The sequence below is a fragment of the Equus quagga genome, chromosome 4, assembly GCF_021613505.1.
Source record: "Equus quagga isolate Etosha38 chromosome 4, UCLA_HA_Equagga_1.0, whole genome shotgun sequence".
NCBI classification, from domain to species: Eukaryota; Metazoa; Chordata; class Mammalia; order Perissodactyla; family Equidae; genus Equus; species Equus quagga.
The window spans coordinates 64,899,295-64,916,526 of NC_060270.1; the positions used below are offsets into that span (position 1 = coordinate 64,899,295).

At 35.1% G+C, this 17,232-nt stretch overlaps 1 protein-coding gene across 3 annotated transcripts in view; it reads left to right on the forward strand.

Moving 5' to 3' along the window:
• The window catches only part of MAP3K2 (mitogen-activated protein kinase kinase kinase 2), an 88,610-nt gene that overhangs the window by 61,389 nt on the left and 9,989 nt on the right, over positions 1 to 17,232 (forward strand). For 2 of the 3 annotated variants that reach the window (XM_046658056.1, XM_046658057.1), the window contains exons 7-15: positions 156 to 243; positions 3,717 to 3,847; positions 4,759 to 4,838; positions 6,430 to 6,497; positions 6,654 to 6,746; positions 7,660 to 7,866; positions 9,350 to 9,498; positions 9,864 to 9,995; positions 13,438 to 13,567. In XM_046658056.1, coding sequence (XP_046514012.1) covers positions 156 to 243; positions 3,717 to 3,847; positions 4,759 to 4,838; positions 6,430 to 6,497; positions 6,654 to 6,746; positions 7,660 to 7,866; positions 9,350 to 9,498; positions 9,864 to 9,995; positions 13,438 to 13,567 — 1,078 coding nt within the window. The remainder of the gene's footprint in view (positions 1 to 155; positions 244 to 3,716; positions 3,848 to 4,758; positions 4,839 to 6,429; positions 6,498 to 6,653; positions 6,747 to 7,659; positions 7,867 to 9,349; positions 9,499 to 9,863; positions 9,996 to 13,437; positions 13,568 to 17,232) is intronic. The other variant, XM_046658058.1, reaches the window with a different exon arrangement.

Sequence of the window (17,232 nt, forward strand, 5' to 3'; positions counted from 1 at the left end):
GAAGAATTATGTTAGAATTAAAATTCCCAAGAGTAGATTTGATGAGACCCACAAACCATATAGAATATCTAGGTTGTATTTGGTAGGGGAGAGGATTCTGTTTAAAGCCCTAAAGCGGAAGAAGAATAGCATTGATCACCCTTTTTCCTTTGTAGGCTACTAATTTAGAACCACTGCCATCACTAGAAGATTTGGATAACACAGTATTTGGAGCAGAGAGGAAAAAACGGCTTTCTATAATAGGTAAGAAAGCTAATGTTTGAGTCATGAAATGGAATGGATGATTTCTCAGTTTCTTCTTCATCCTTTAATATAGGGTGACACTAAACATAACCCTAATAAATAGCCTATCTCTGTGCTCACTGTAATTTACCTCAGTTAATTACGTTCTGGTATCTGAGGTCGCTTGAAAAGTTATGTCAAGTATTGCAGGATTCATAATCTCCAACTTACATATTTTCTTTCTTTAAATATCCAGGGTATTTTAATGTTTAACAAATTCAAATAAAACCTCAAACAGATAGACTGAAGGGAAAAACTTAAAAGAAATAATTCTAATATATTAAAATTAATGGATGGACTTAGTTCATAAGCCTTTCTCTAAGTTTTAGTTATTGCCAAGAATGCTATCAAAATAAAGATTGCCAAGAGTTTCCAGATTATGCTTTATTATTACTTTATTAGTATTCAGTTTTTATTTGTCATTAATAATACACTGTTATAATGAAGCTTGTGGTATAAAGAAAAATGGATCCTGTGTGCTGTTTTTATAGGAGGTCTATTAGAGAGGCATGGGCTGGGCAGAGGGGCGCTCTACTGCCCAGTTGTGTGTATCTTCTTCAATTTGTACAAAACATTGATAATCTGCATTTTTATGTGATAAAAGCATTACGTTGCTCAAACGCCACTGGTATAAATATTTTTAACAGGGCAGCAAGTGTGATCATTAAAGATAGCATGAAAACATGCGACGGATGGATTTGAAGGGGAAAGCTGGAAGAGGAGGCAAAGCATGAATAGGGAAGAAGTAGGAGAGTGGGACAAAATAAGAGATGATGTGGGGAACCTAAGACCAGTAAGAGAAGAGGCGTGTTAGTAACAAAAGAAAAGAGCCAATTGATCTGTGAACCACCAAAAACTCTGTTACTCATCTTCTGTTTTGGTCCCTAGAAGAAGCTATTTTATGACTACTTCCTTCCAAGTGTGTGACTTATATAAGTCCTACTTTTGGTTTCAGAAATGCTGGAAATGTGAGCAGCAGAGATAATATACAAATAAAATAAAAATTTCTTTTCTTCCTTTGGATGTATTTTGATATAATTTAAAATTTTGGTGAAAAAACATGAGAGATATCTGAATTCAAATTCCGGCTAATTAACCTGAGACTAGTACCTTTGTCCACATCTTTAAATCATGGGATTGTTGTAGTAGTAAATTGAGAGAACACTTTTAAAGTACATTCTACTTTTCAAACTAGAAAGCATGACTATTATTAATCACACATTTCTTTCTTTATTTCCCTTATCACATTATAGTATCTATCATTTTAAAGTAAAAATTGCCAATTCACTTTAGTTGCATTAGACAGAACAAGCTAAATGCACTAAATTGATGTTTTAAATTCATTTTGAATTGAAACTGTACTGAGTACCTCACTCTTGTTCTACTAATAAATATTCTTGTTGTTTGACTTCAGTGCCAGAAGAAGAAGAAATTGGAAATTATAAAGTATAAAATTTCTGGTCTTTTATTGGCACCTCCTTAAACTTGGAATGGCTTTGATAGATAGGACTATTATCTTTTTTCCTAATTCATTGACAGTTCTTCCCTGTAATTATTGTCATAAAAGACAGCTAGAGGAAAAACTTCCTTTGGGCTTGGAGTATATGCTGGTGTGGAGGTTGCAACCAAGAGTGCATTGGCATACCCATTACTAACAAAAGTTAAGAAAAATGGGGTATCAAGTAAGGAGATGAAGATGTTTTCATAGCCTTTTTCCCCCATCTCCTTTTAGTAATGAATATATTGATCTTCTTTTATAAACAAGGGTATATGGAAGGAATAAAAATATTAGGGACCATGTGATCATAGTTGTTACAAAGCCTAAATCAACTGCTGGCTCAAAGTTGAGTCCCTAATCATTTTAGAGTCAAGTGTAGAAAATTCTCTCTTTTATGCACATCTCTTGGTAATCATTTTGTTCTCTTTCTCTCTGTCTCATCACTAACAGGTGCTGGCATATACTTAAAATGACCCCTTTTACATAAGGCAAAAGCCTTGTTGGCTTTAAATCTGACCAGAACTTAAATGCCCATGTAACTGCCCCTATCTTTTTTATAGTTTAATTTCAAAAAATTAGGAAGAAAGGAGAGAAACTGTGTTAATAAACATAGCATTATTGCTGTAGAGCCAGGTAAAAATAAAGTGAATTATTGTCTCATAAGAAATGATGTGATTAATTAGATGAATTATATTAGATTCTCTGATTTTCCAAACTATGAAGAAATTTAATTCCAGGAATATGGCTTGCCACAGAAAAGCTGAATTTTTTTTTTTAACTCTTTATTGGCTCTGTAGTGCTCACAGATTCATTTTTTTCCTTGTTAGCATGGCATGTGTGGTTCCTGCCTGTTATTTTCCCTCCTGCCTGAGAAGTAAGCCTCTAATGATGCACAAACTTTGTGTTTCCTTGCACACGCTACACTGTTTCAATTCTCAAAGACTTTGCTAGCACCACTCTCTCTTTTTTTTTTTTGAGGAAGATTAGCCCTAAGCTAACATCTGCCACCAATCCTCTTTTTGTTGAGGAAGACTGGCCCTCAGCTAACATCCATGCCCATCTTCCTCTGCTTTATATGTGGGATACCTGCCACAGCATGGCTTGCCAAGCAGTGCTGTGTCCGCACCTGGAATGCGAACCAGCAAACCCCTGGCCGCCCACATGGAACGTGCTCACTTAACCACTGTGCCACCGGGCGGGCCCCGAAAGCTGAATTTTAAGTACCCGAGAATAAAATCCAGGATTCCAAATTGAAAACAGTTTAATATGGACTAAATGACTAAGAAGTAATCTCACCTTAGGTTTCTAAAGATTAAAGAGAGGGAATGGAAAGAACATCATGGAGCCAAATGTGCATAGCACGTGTTCATTATGAATCATTTCACCATCACAACACCCTTGCAAAGGGGGCATTTAGTCCCATGTTTACAGATGAGGAAACAGGTTCTTGGAGATTGGATAACTTTCCCACAGACACACAGCTGGTAAATAACTAGAACTGGGATTCAAACTGAGGTCTGACTCTAAAGCCCGTATTCTTGCCACTACATCCTGATGCCTTCCATAAATTACAGTAAAAGATAACGTACGTTTGGGTACAAACGACCTCTGGAACTTCAGAAGCAGTGACATTTATCTAAAAATCTTCGTTGTATTATCAACCCCATAATGCAGTTGTCAGCAGTCAGAAGAACGTACCGCTTAATAAGTAGAAAGGAATATTACAGTGAGGTTAATAATAATAGTAGAGTGAGAATTTATAAAGGTATAAAAACATTTGAAGTTTTACAGACATGACTGTTGTAAGTTTTAATAAAAACTGGATTTTAGTTGCTAAAATTATTCATACTCTAGTCCAGAAATTCTGTGTGTATATATTAAAACAAATTGGTTCCCTGCTGATATTTATAAAATCATATAATTTTTCTCCTATGAGGTCCCACTAGTAGAGATAGAAGCTCCCCTCCCCCGGGATACATTCCGGATGAATTACACCAGGTTGCCCGGAATGGGTCATTCACCAGTATCAACAGTGAAGGAGAGTTCATCCCAGAGAGCATGGACCAAGTAAGCAAAAGCTGGATGTGGTTTGTCATTTCATTTAAAGGGATGTTGTGTGGTTTGGCAGGTATCTCAGGTGTGTGTGTGTGTGTGTGTGTGTTTTATCTCTTCTCCAATTCTATATCTTCTTTCTTAAATGAACAAAACAATAGAAAATATAGGAAAATGCCCACTAGTTTTCATCTGCTTTTGTGCATTTATGTATAAAGAAAGCCGGATTTTCTTATATTGCTCATCCATAAATGAAGGAATGCATTTGTTCATAATCCTGCAATTAACATTCAGACCTTTTCATTAACACTTGAGACTACAAATATTTAACTTTTTGAAACTGGGGTTTGTCAACTTTCTGAAACATCTTTAAATGTTTTTTAATTTTTAAATGTTTTGAAAAGTTTTTTAGTGTGGAAGTATTTTCATGGAGTTGTTTCCTTACATTACCTTGGCTGCTTATACTGTTGTAGGAGTTTACATTTTCTAATAATGTAGCGGTCACGGTGTCATTAGTCTCAGTTTGAGTGGGGCCATTGTTCAGTTTTCAGTAAGCAAAATTATGTGAAATCTTTTAGCTTTTAATTATTTAGCTAATAGACCAGATAGAGAAAGAATATATTTCTCTTAGGAAAATTTGAAGTTATAGCCTACCTAACAAGGGACAACTACATTTAAAACATTTAAAAATGAGTAATTCTAGGGGGTGACTGCTGTTTGATAGGAGGTTTCTTTTTTGAGAACTATAAGTGTTTTGAGATTGTGGTGAGGGTTACTCTCAATATACCAAGAACTATTGAATTGTATGCTTTAAATGGGTGAATTTTATGTTACATGAATTATATCTCAATAAAGCTGTTTAGATTAAAAACAGTAACTTCTTGGTATATCACATTGAATCATGTTGGAACTCTTCATTTTTCTAGATGTTGGACCCATTATCTTTAAGCAGCCCTGAAAATTCTGGCTCAGGAAGTTGTCCATCACTTGATAGTCCTTTGGATGGGTAATGTTGATTTTAGTTTTTGTTTTTAAATATATGTAGGTAAATAAGCGCATATATATATATATATATATATAGCATGTTGAATTATCAACTGTTTTGTGCTACATTCAGAGAAATGTAATTGATACTAGTCTATACTTATGGCAAATGAATTTTTGACAGTTTTGACAAATCCCTTAACCTCATGGGACTGAGTATTTGTATTAGTTAAAATGATATCTGATTATAATATTCTGAGTATTCCTGCTTGCCAAAATTGTGTGTTTGAAGGTAAATGTAAACTTAGAATTTATGTACATTTTACTTTTAAAACTGTATTGGTGAAACCACTATCAAATTTTTCGTTACTATGTTTGGTTTTGGAGATTTCTTGAGTTGTTCACCTGTTCAGGATTATGTTCATTCTGGCACTAAATTATAAATAACTTAACATTCTTGGAAATTGCGGCCCAGTATGTTGGTTGTCGTTTAAAACTTAAGGGCTTTTGTGAAGTAGCTGTTCCGGAATATAAACTGGGTCAAGTTGCAGGGTGAATTTTTTGTTAGAAGTGATTCCTCTCTCCTGGTCTCAATAGGATAGTGTTCACCTGTAGCACACAAAATTACCCTGTAGCACACAGAGTCAAATCTTTATTAACATCTTTACCTGTTTAGTCTCCTCTGTGATTGCTTTATGAAAGCAAATTCTGGAAATAGAACTAATGTTGTATGGGGATATACATTTAATTTTCTGTTACCTGTATACATGAAGTCTTTGTGCCCCTGTCTACCTCAAGATAGATATTTAAAACACTTAAATTCAGGGAAATAGTAATGTGAAAGCTGTATGTCGAGTGCTTAATATTTGAAAAACACTGTCCTGAGCGCTTTACATATGTATACGTATATGTATATGTGTGTGTTTGTGTGTATATGCATACACACATTTATATAAACCCATATATATATGTACTTGATGAGTTAGAAATTATCTTTTGTGTGTGTGTGAGAGAGGAATATTTGCCCTGAGCTAACATCTGTTGCCAATCCACCTCTTTCTGCTTGAGGAAGATTGTCGCTGAGCTAACATCTATGCCAATCTTCCTCTGTTTTACGTGGGATGCTGCCATAGTGTGGCTTGGTCTGCTCATGGGATCCATACCGGCTAACCCTGGGCCACCGAAGCAGAGCACGCAAACTTAAACACTACACCGCTGGGCTGGCCCCTATTATCTCTTTTATAGATGTGGAAACAGTCTCAGAGAAGTGATTTGCCAAGGTTGCAATAGCTAGTTAAGAGACAGAGCTAGGATTGAAACACAGGTGTTTCCAAACCTCTCTAATTCCAAAATATATCATTCTTACCACTATACTCTTTGGGTTAATTTTAAAAGCCAGGCTCTTTGCCCGCATGTACCAAATAAGTGTTTAAAGAGGTTTCTCTTTTTTCACTTATGTTAACATTTCAGAGTGAGCTCCTTTATATATATATATATATATATATATGTATCTCCACACATACATACAGATCAATATTGATATTGCATAAAGATTTTTTTTAAATGTCTTATTTACATACTTTCTCTTAATTTAATGTGACATTTTCTTTTAGAGAGAGCTATCCGAAATCACGAATGCCTAGGGCACAGAGCTACCCAGATAATCATCAGGAATTTTCAGGTTAGACTCTACATTCTAAATGTTTACGTATTGAATAATGTTTTGGCTGGGAGGGAGAGGGAAATTAAAAAATAAAAATGTATAAATGTGTTTTTCATCATTAGAAATATTTTTATTTTTTTTAATAAAATATAATTCTCTCATATGTCTTAATAGACTATGATAACCCTATCTTTGAGAAATTTGGAAAAGGAGGAACATATCCACGAAGGTATCATGTTTCATATCACCATCAAGACTATAATGATGGTAAGTTTCTGGCAATTAGACCACAAGAACAGTTTGTTAAAAATATCAAAAGTAATCAAAGTAAAAATAAATTTTAAAAAATTTGATATTTATTTAATACCGTTAGAAATAAATTGTTCCTAAATCACTTAGTTTTCAAGGGTGAAGTGGTGCACCTACAACACGACTGACAAACGATAATGTACAACTGAAATTTCACAAGATTGTAACCTATCATTAACTCAATAAAAAATAATAATAATAATAAAAATACGAAAAACAAAAAAATCACTTAGTTTTCTACTTAAAAAAATTTATTTAGAGAAATCGGATAACTAAAACTATAATAACAGCTTTATGCCAACTTACCTCATAATCCTTAATTTCCCTTAGATGAAAAGGAGTAATTAAAAAATGATATTAAGTAGAAAATTACTCCTTGATGATGAAATTCATACTTGAATTATCTTTTTTAAGGGAAAAAATATTATTATGTATAAACTTTCTAGTTTTTGTATTATATTTTAAGTCATTATTGGAAATGAGAATAAAATATATATAGTTTTCTCCTTTTTATCCAAAAGTGAGAGAATGCTATGATTTTATGAATGTTTGTGTATTTTAATATAAGAGATTATTTGAATTTGTATTCAGATCCTTTCTTTTTCCCCCACTTTTCTCTTCATTTCTGTTTTCACCTTTTCTCGTATTTTCATTTATGACTTCATGATTCAATGTTAACAAGAATATTTCCTTGAACTATTTTAAAAAATACTACTCATAAGTTTAAAACGTATAATTAAATAATCATTGCTATTTCAGTTTTTTAGCCTGGTCACAGGACAAATTTCTGCTCCTTATGTTGCAAGTTTTAAATACTTTCAATACAACATACTAATAAAAGTTGTAAGGTAATTCTGTTTTCATCTTGTAGGTCGTAAAACTTTTCCAAGAGCTAGAAGAACCCAGGGGACCAGCTTCCGGTCTCCTGTGAGTTTCAGTCCTACTGATCACTCCTTAAGCACTAGTAGTGGGAGCAGCATCTTTACCCCAGAGTATGATGACACTCGAATAAGAAGAAGGGGAAGTGACATAGACAACCCTACTTTGACTGTAATGGACATCAGCCCGCCCAGCCGCTGTAAGTCATGGAAACTGGCACAGTGAGATGCACAGCAGCACTTCTACGGAATTTTATGGTAGTAAAGACAGTAAATACCAAGCCAGTCCTCAGGGTGATACCATCTTCTCAAAAGAGGCAAAAATAGTATTTCTAAAAGTGGTTGGAATGTCAGGTATAGGCATGGTATTACTGCTAATTCTGTAGATGATTCTGTCCTTGGCTTTTATTAGGAAAATTGTTGCCAGTTAGTCTTTCATTCATTCATTCCACATATCCTTGTTGAGTGCCTAGTACTAAGGTTTCAAATATGATCTCTAAGATATAGTCTAATGGGGAGAATGACGTGTGGAGAAATAATTATGGTATGGCATTTAATCTAGATCTTGAATGTGAATGGGAATTCACCAGTTAAGGAGGTGACATGTGCAAGAGGCTGTGGCATGTTCTGTAAATGAGGAATAGTTCATTTTTGGCTGAAGTGGAGGATGTCTTACTTGAAACAGTGGGAATAGGACTAGAATGGTAACTAAGGCCAGACTGTGAGGGATTTGGACTTTATCACATAAGCAATGCATAAAGAGATTCATGCTCAAGGATATTTATTGCAGCAATATTTCCATACTCTGGATTCTTCCCTTTTGTGCTAGTGTTGTCATATTTTATTTTTACATCTGTGACTTCACACCACATTGCTGTTATTTTAGCTTTAGACAGCTATCTTTTAAAGTGGTTAAAATAAGAGAAGAATGTCTTTTATGTATACCTTCAGTTTACCTTTTTCTATAGCTCTTTGTTTATGCAGATCCAAGTTTCAGGTATCAAATTCCTTCTGCCTCAAGAATTGCTTTTAACCTTTCATATACAAGTCTGCTGGTAATAAATTCTTTCAGCTTTTGTTTGTTTGAAAAATATTCATTTCTCTGTTTTTGAAAGATTTTTTTTTCTGGGTATAGACATCTGGGCAGTTTTTTTTTCCTTTCAGCACTTTAAAATTATTTCTCCATTGTCTTCTGGTTTGTATACTTTCTGAGAAGTCTTCTGTAATTCTTGTCTTTATAACTCTGTCTGTAGTATGGTTTTTTCCCTCTGGCTGCTTTCAAGGTTTTCTCTTGTTAGAATGAGAGAGTTGCTCTTTCTGGCTTTCTACATCAGAGGCAAATGAAAAACTACTTTCACATATTGCTGCAATAAAGATTAGAAATAGTGCATCTTACAATCAGTGACGTCTTAGATTGAATGAGAGATGCTATTACATTTGTAATCAGGGGGACAAAAGTGAATCATGGGGATAGGAACATTGTTTGGGTTTAGAATTCTTGGAAAATTGCCTAAAGAAGAAAATTTTCAAAGATGATGATCATTATTAGTTTGGATGATCTTGATTTTTCCCTGTATCCACGCATATTCAATTAAGGATATCACTACTGCAGTATACTCATTTAGTCCTTAACCATTTGTGTGCCATCTGGCTTTTCCATTTTAAGAAAGTGTTCTTTTTTAGCACCTCGTGCTCCAACCAACTGGAGATTGGGCAAACTGCTTGGCCAGGGAGCCTTTGGCAGGGTCTACCTCTGTTATGATGTCGATACAGGAAGAGAATTGGCTGTTAAGCAAGTTCAATTTGACCCTGATAGTCCTGAGACCAGCAAGGTAAGAATCAGTACACAAGCTACTCTGTCACATCATTAGAAGCATTTTTACTAAAATATAACACACAGTAGAATTTTTTTTTCCTTAATACAAATTATTTGCAAAACAGATAGTAAGATATATTTATCTACTTTGTACTGTGGATTTTTCTCTTTTAGTACTCAGTTATATTCCTAATCTGGTTTAGTGTTGCTTTAGCATACCATCAAGGACTGCTATAGAAATTATTATTTTAGAGATTTTAAAACGCTTATTCCTTGGGAAGTAAAATTTCAGAATGAAATCACCCGATGGTCCATGAATTTCGAATTTTTTGCTTTTACCAATAGTGCTGTAAAGACTTAACAGTGAGTTCTGTCTTTCAGGAAGTAAATGCACTTGAGTGTGAAATTCAGTTGTTGAAAAACTTGCTGCATGAACGAATTGTTCAGTATTATGGCTGTTTGAGGGATCCCCAGGAAAAAACACTTTCCATATTTATGGAGTATATGCCAGGGGTAAGTTAGTACATCCTCTGAAAATAGACATATTCTATTTAAAGTCTTAGTTAAGGAAAGAAAAACAACAAAACTTTGATTATAAAATGTTAAACCTAGTTAAGGACATTTTAGAAGAATTTTAAATTAGAGTTGGGTAATATAATTTTATTTTCTATCCTTTTCATCTATCTTTGTATTTTTTAACTCATTTTTTTAAATTGCTGAAGTATACTAAAATAGGTTACAGCCATCATAGTAGTCCATACTCAGATTTCCCTCAATACCCTAGAAATATCCCTAATAGTTGGTTTACCCAAACCAGGATACTGCCCAGGACCACACATCACATTTAGCTATTATGTCCTTTACTCATCTTTTATTCTAGAACAGTTTTTGCATGACATAGATTTGACAAAGAGACCAGGCTAGTCGTTCTGTTGACAGTCTCATCTCATAGATTTCTCTAATTGCATCCTCATGGTGGTGTTTAATTTGTTCCTTTCCCCTCATTTCCTGTAAACTCCAAGTTAGATCTAAAGTCTAAATCAGATTCAAATTCAGCGTTTTTTTTTAATTAGAATGCACCATAGATGATGTGTGCATTTCGTGTTGTATCCCATTAGGAGACATACAGTTGCTGATTGTGCCACTGTTACTGATTCTAAGATTGAGTGCTAGATTAGGGTGATCAGCATCCCAATTCCTCTCTTGTGAAGTTTTGTTTTTTCCTGAAGACCAGAAAATAATCTGAGCTACAGCAGTGGCACATAGGCATATCTAGTTCCTTTTCAACGGTCTACCTAATGCTTTTTAACACAAATTGATAGTCATTGCCTGAGTCATTAATTTCATTAGGAGTTACAAAATGTGATTTGCAAACTCTGTCATTCCTTCTATGTTATTTTTAGTATCTACATTCTAATACTAATGATTTTCAAGATGGTGGTATATTTACTCACTTAAAAATAACATTCACTCCCATAATTTAATACGCAGTATGTTAGAAAAAAGGTTTGATTTATGGGTCTTTAAGGGAGAGTAGCTTATTAGAATTGTATGTAGAATGTACAAGGTTGCAATTTAAGCTTATAGATCAATAAAACTGTGGATCAGTATCTGATAGTAATGGTTTTAACCATTCTCGGTGTCACAAGAGCAACAGTAAACTTTGTTTCTTATCATCATGAATAATTAATTGTTTATAATGACATCATTGTTACTGAGTATTGCACTTTTTTATTTTCAAAGATTATGTTGGCAATGGAAATTGTTTTTTTTTAAAAAAATCCCCTTTGGAAAACAAATTGGTGGGATGTATTAAAGAGCATAAAAATATTGAGGCCTTTTGACCTGGTACTCTCACAGAAATTTATTCTACAGAAATAATTCAAAAGACAAAGAAAACTGTGTACATTTTTGTTTTTAGTATTATCTGTGATGGAAAAAAATGAAAATATCAGTGCCCACATGGAAGTAAATTATGGTATTTTCTAAGAGACTATATATTAAAATTAAAATTGTGAAGGCTATGTAGAAAAGTTGGAGGAAGTCCTATAATAAGAGAGAGAAAAAGAATATACATAAAAGTCTTTTTAAATGATTATATTTTAAAAGTATCTGTATTTGGACAAGGATAGAAGAAACAGAAAAATGAAAATGTGTTATGTTGGGATTGTGATTGATTTTTGTCTTTTATTCAGATTTCCATTACTGTTTGTGCAATGAATATTTAAATTAAAAATAGAAAGTAATTATGAATAAGGGTGAATAGTGATCCAGATTGTGAAGATAAGATTAATTGAAATTGTTAATTGGTTAGAACTGATTTACATCACAGATGGAGATGGGTAATCTTTATATATTTAGCTGTCTTAAGACTAAACCAGGACTTCAGGAAGAGGCATTAGATCCTGTTTCTCATTAGCTACACTTGGTTTTCTAAGGGCAGCTATGTCTTCAAAGTATGGGTCATCCTTCCTGGAATTTGAAAAGCATGTTACTAAATGAATAATAATTCATGGACAATCTAAATGAATTATACATATGGCAAGCCCAGGGCATTTATGGGCTAAACATCTATGTTCCTAGTCTTTCCTGAATCTCCAAGTTTGTGAATGATGCTATATAATTTCTCTCATTAAATTTAGTATGATGGACCCCTTTATGCCCTAGGTTCAAGCTTTGCCAAAATCGTCATTCCATTCTTCATTTTCCCAAACATAACATTCCATTCCTTAGTTTATCTAGAACTACTTTCAGACTAGAACCATAACTTTCTTTTCAGTACCTGGACTGTTGATTTCTCACACACACACACACCCACACACATTTCTTTTCAGTACCTGGACTGTTGATTTCACACACACACACACACACACACACACACACACACACACACACACGCACGGCAAGTTTGGGTCAGCAGAATTGTATCCTGCTTGTTCCTTCAGGGATTGCTTATAAATAGTGGAAACGGCAAATGGTTAAACCTATAAAATCCAATGATCTACTTTTATATGACAAAGTACACAGTTTACCAACATTCAAGGAAAAGCAGAAACATTTGGATATAGTCTCGATTTAAAAGAAAAGATTTTATCCTTTATAAAGCACTTTATGTCCATCTCTTAAAGTGGTGATTAAGCATCATATTTGCACATTGGAATCAGTAGGGAAGCTTTTTCAAAATTCCAGTGCCTATGTCTCACCTCACACGGATTCAGCAACCTGAGATTGCATTTCATCCTGCCCTAAAAAAAGCACGGCAGGGCCAGCCGTGGCCACAGTGGTTGAGTTTGGTGCTCTCCACTTGGCAGCCTGGGATGTTAGGTCAGAGCAAACTTTCTTCAGCAAAAAAAAACAAACAAAACCACTTAAGAAAATTTGAAATTTCTTTTTAATATATTTTCTCATGTTTTGAACTAGAATATTGCGTATATAAAGGAAAAACTAAAATCTCATATAAGTTCTTAATTTTCTAAATATACCCATTCTTTCTTCCGAGAAGTGAATTAACAAATATCAATAAAACACTGTTTTAAAACCAGAATGAGAACAAAATAAATAAAATTAAAGTAAGACGTATATAGAAGAGCAAGTAGGAAAAACAAAAATATATTTATGGCAAAAAAGCAAGATAAAAGTACTGGAGGATTTTTAAAAACATGATTGCAAAGGAATAGGAAATAGAACTAACATAATCATAGAAACAAGATGATCTATCAAAAAATAGTTCTGAAGACTTCCTTCAGCTGTGACCCGTGCTCCTCCACAGCTCTAGTCAGGGAATACGGTAGAGCTGTGTGTTAAATTAGATGGTAGATAATGTCCTCACTGAGAATTCCTGTGTTCTCCAACCAAAGCCTCTCAGTCATGAACTAGGATTCTTTTAAAAATAAAGATTTAATAGTGGCTTTCATTTCAGACCATATCATAGTTTGTTTTTTTTTTTTAATCTTAGGGTTCAATTAAGGACCAATTAAAAGCATATGGAGCTCTTACTGAGAATGTGACTAGGAAATACACTCGTCAGATTCTGGAGGGTGTCCATTATTTGCACAGTAATATGATTGTTCATAGAGATATCAAAGGTAAGTAATGAGGTATTTTTTATTTTAAGTACACGGTTGTTTTTATGTGAATGAAACAAGTGATATGGTTAAGGAATTTAATATTTAAATTAATATATCCACCTTTAAAATGCCATAGGAAAACAATTCTGCATTCTTACGGACTCAGTCAATATTTTGACTACTCCTGATGTTCGGGTCTCCATAAATGAGTGCTCCCCTGTGGGGGTTCACAGAATTAATAAAGTTCAAACCATCAGAAGAATGACACAGTGTTTTCATAGAGCATAGGCATTTGAGTATAGTGGCTAAGAGTAGGGGCTCTGACATCAGATGGCCTGATTCAAAGTCAGTGCTCTTTCAATCACTAACTGTGTGTGACCTTGGACAAGATACTTCATCTCTTTATGCCTTAGTTTCTCATTTTTAAGGATGGTGATAATAGTATCTAACTCATAGGATTCTTGTAAGATTGTTAGTTAATGCATATAATATGCTTAAAACAGTGCCTACACCTAAAAATCACTCAGACATTGGCTGCGATGATGATGTCCTTTATGGTGAGATCATATTTAAAGCTATGGGAATGGATCTTCTTAGCTAGGGAGAAAATAAGAAGAGGGGAGGAAAAAGCCTAAGACTGAGCTCTGATGAACTCCAACTCAGTTAAGCTCACTGTTTAAAATTCAAAAACTCAGCTCTTTTCAGGGATCCAGTGTGTAAGGTAAATGCATGAAGTGAGACAAAAGTGAGTGGTGGAGATGTGTAAAATTTGAGAGTGCTTAAAACTGTACTGCAAAGCATACCTGGAGGTTAGATTCTATAAAAATGGGGTTGTGACCCCAAATTTAAAGATCACTTTATTCAGTCAATAAGAATAATAAATACACACATATATAAATGATAAGTATATTTTTCATTGGTCTTTCTGGGGGCTCTTATGAGTTACCAGGTATTTACTTCCTTCCTCTTGTGGTGTGCCACATCCTGAATATGGCCATAGTCAGGCCAAAGAGAACATCCCTAACCAGTCTCTGGTGAATGAGTAGAATCTGCTGCAGAATGCCTGAGCCAGATCACATGTCCTAGAATGGAGCGTACTAGTGAGTCTGAGAGGATGAGGACATGGTTCCTGATGTAAAAGAAATAGGAGGGGCCTGCCCCGTGGCTAAGTGGTTAAGTTCGTGTGCTCTGCTTCACTTTGGCAGCCCAGGGTTTCACTGGTTCTGATCGTGGCTGTGGACCTAGCACCACTCATCAAGCCATGTTGAGGTGGCGTCCAACATGCCACAAGTAGAAAGACCTACAATTAGAAAATACAACTATGTACTGGGGGCCTTTGGGAAGAAGAGGAAAAAAAAGAGCAAGATTGGCAACAGATGTTAGCTCAGGGCCAATCTTCTTCACCAAAAAACAAAAATGAAAAGAAACCTGTGAAAAGCACTGAGTATATGTTTAATAATATTAAGGAGTTCTTGTCCATCCTCTTAGGTGTGATAAGAGTCCCTATCTTTTAAAGATATATACTGACCTGTTTATTGATCATGATGTCTTAAATTTGCTTCAATAATATGAGAGAGGATGAGGGAGTGGCTGGCAGTATGGTTGGGGAAGATAGTCCAGATGGTTGTTGGAGCTGGGTGATGGGTACATATACTATTCTATTTGCTTTTATGTATGTTTGAAAAGTCTCCTAAATAGCTTGCTTTTAACGTATCCAAAATAAGTTTTAAAAAATTAGAAAACTCTCTTGGAACCTGGGCACACATTTTGTCTTCTTCCCTTTATATGGATCTGCATTGGTTCAGCATTGGTGATTACTCCCCAGAGATAGCTCTCCCTGTCTCTGACCTGCCCAGGACTATTCTTCCAAGCTCATGGCCAGTAAAAACTGGCTTGTTCGTTGTCCTTCCCCTGGTTAAATATTTTAGAGACAGTAGCTTTTTTGACAGAATCCATTAAGTATTGGACAGTGGGAAGTGTTAGGTGGGCAGGTGTAGTTTAGAGAATCGTTGGTGCCGTGGCACACTCGAGCTGATGGCATGCAGAAGGGGTCCTGGAGCCACCCCTGCGGAGAGGCCTGGGGAGCCTTCACTGACGAGGCTGGGGATCTGCAGGGAGAACAGAAAGACAGGTGCAGAGCTCACAGTGCGGATGGCAGTCTACATTCTCTCCGACCTGTTAGAGAGATTTTCTCCACTATTCACTCCCCTTCTTAGAGGCATTTACCAAAAGAAGGATAAGAGGCCAAATAAGGACTTTTCTTTTTTTTTTTAATACAAAATGTGGTTAGGGTTACGCAAAACTTAAAAATAAGAGTTGAAGTTCGATAATTAAAATTAGATAAGTTAATAAAATAAATCACTTATTTAAAAAGTTTATAGAAAAAGCTAAAAATGAGAATAGAAACAATTTATATAAGATAGAAACTAGACTTAGAATCCCAAGAAAAAAGATTGAGTTTAAAAATGATAAATAAGTGGGAAAATAGAGAATGAAAAATAAATGAACCTAGCATCTAGATCTTGGTTTTTGATACCATTCTCCACTAAAAGGAACCAGAGCTCCTTGGAGAAATGGCTGATTCTAGGACTGATGCAGGAAATACACAAGTTGAACCTGAAGCATCTTCTAGTGCCAGAAAGTAAGAAGATGCTAAAAACATCCCCCAAACCAAAACCAAACAAGAACACAGTGATCACGGTATCGCAAAGGGGCACAGGATGTCGATGGAAAGAGCTCCCAATGCCAAAGCTGGAACAACGTGAGCAAAACAAATAAAGTCATATTGGATTATAAACACAAGTATAAATAAGTATCCATGTGTTCCTACCGATACCAATGAATGGTCAAATAAATAAATGAGGGAATAATATTCCCTCGTGCAAAATAATTCCAAATAATTATGTAGCTACTCAGCCTGGAGCATAACTCCTCACTCCTTGATTGTGGGCTGCACATGATGAACTTCTTCCAAAGAGTACAGTATAGAGGGGGGAAAGAGCCACCTTACAGTGGAGAGCTCAACAAACACCACTGCAAGCCGGGCCACCGAGGTCAGTTCATAAGAAATAAAATTCGAAGTTTATTATAAAAGCAAATGAAATTTTAAAACAGAAAGCTCAAAGCTTGCTTAGAAGAGATTTAAAATATATCTGGAAACTGGGAAGTAAAATCAATATAAAGCGAAACACAATATTAAGAAAACTATCAAATGAAGATAACTAACAATTAGGTTATATATAGCAGAGAGAAAAAAGTGCTAGAAGTTTTTGATTATGAGGGTCTCTGGAAGTTTCTGAGGAGAAGCTAACTTCTCAGGGGACTAAGCTTCAGGCATGGGCTTCTTGCTTTATGACAGAGAAACTGGGGCCTAAGAGCCTCTTATCACTTTCTTCATCCTTTGAGCTTCACATTCTTAGCTGTTTTCCCCTTTTTCTTATTCATCCTCCTCCCCCCCCCCCCGCCACCAGTCCTTTTCAAAAGTGGGAGAACCTTCTTAGGTCCTGAAGCACACACAGCTGACTCTGAAAAATTGAGTGTTCATGTAGTAAATCCTTAATGAGCACTGACTGTGTGACTGGTGAAAAGCAGCTTAATTTTGGAGACAGATTGAAGAGTGTACCATGTAATTCTCTGCCGTTGTTCTTTTGTGTTATATTCCAAACTGCCAGTAAAAATAATGA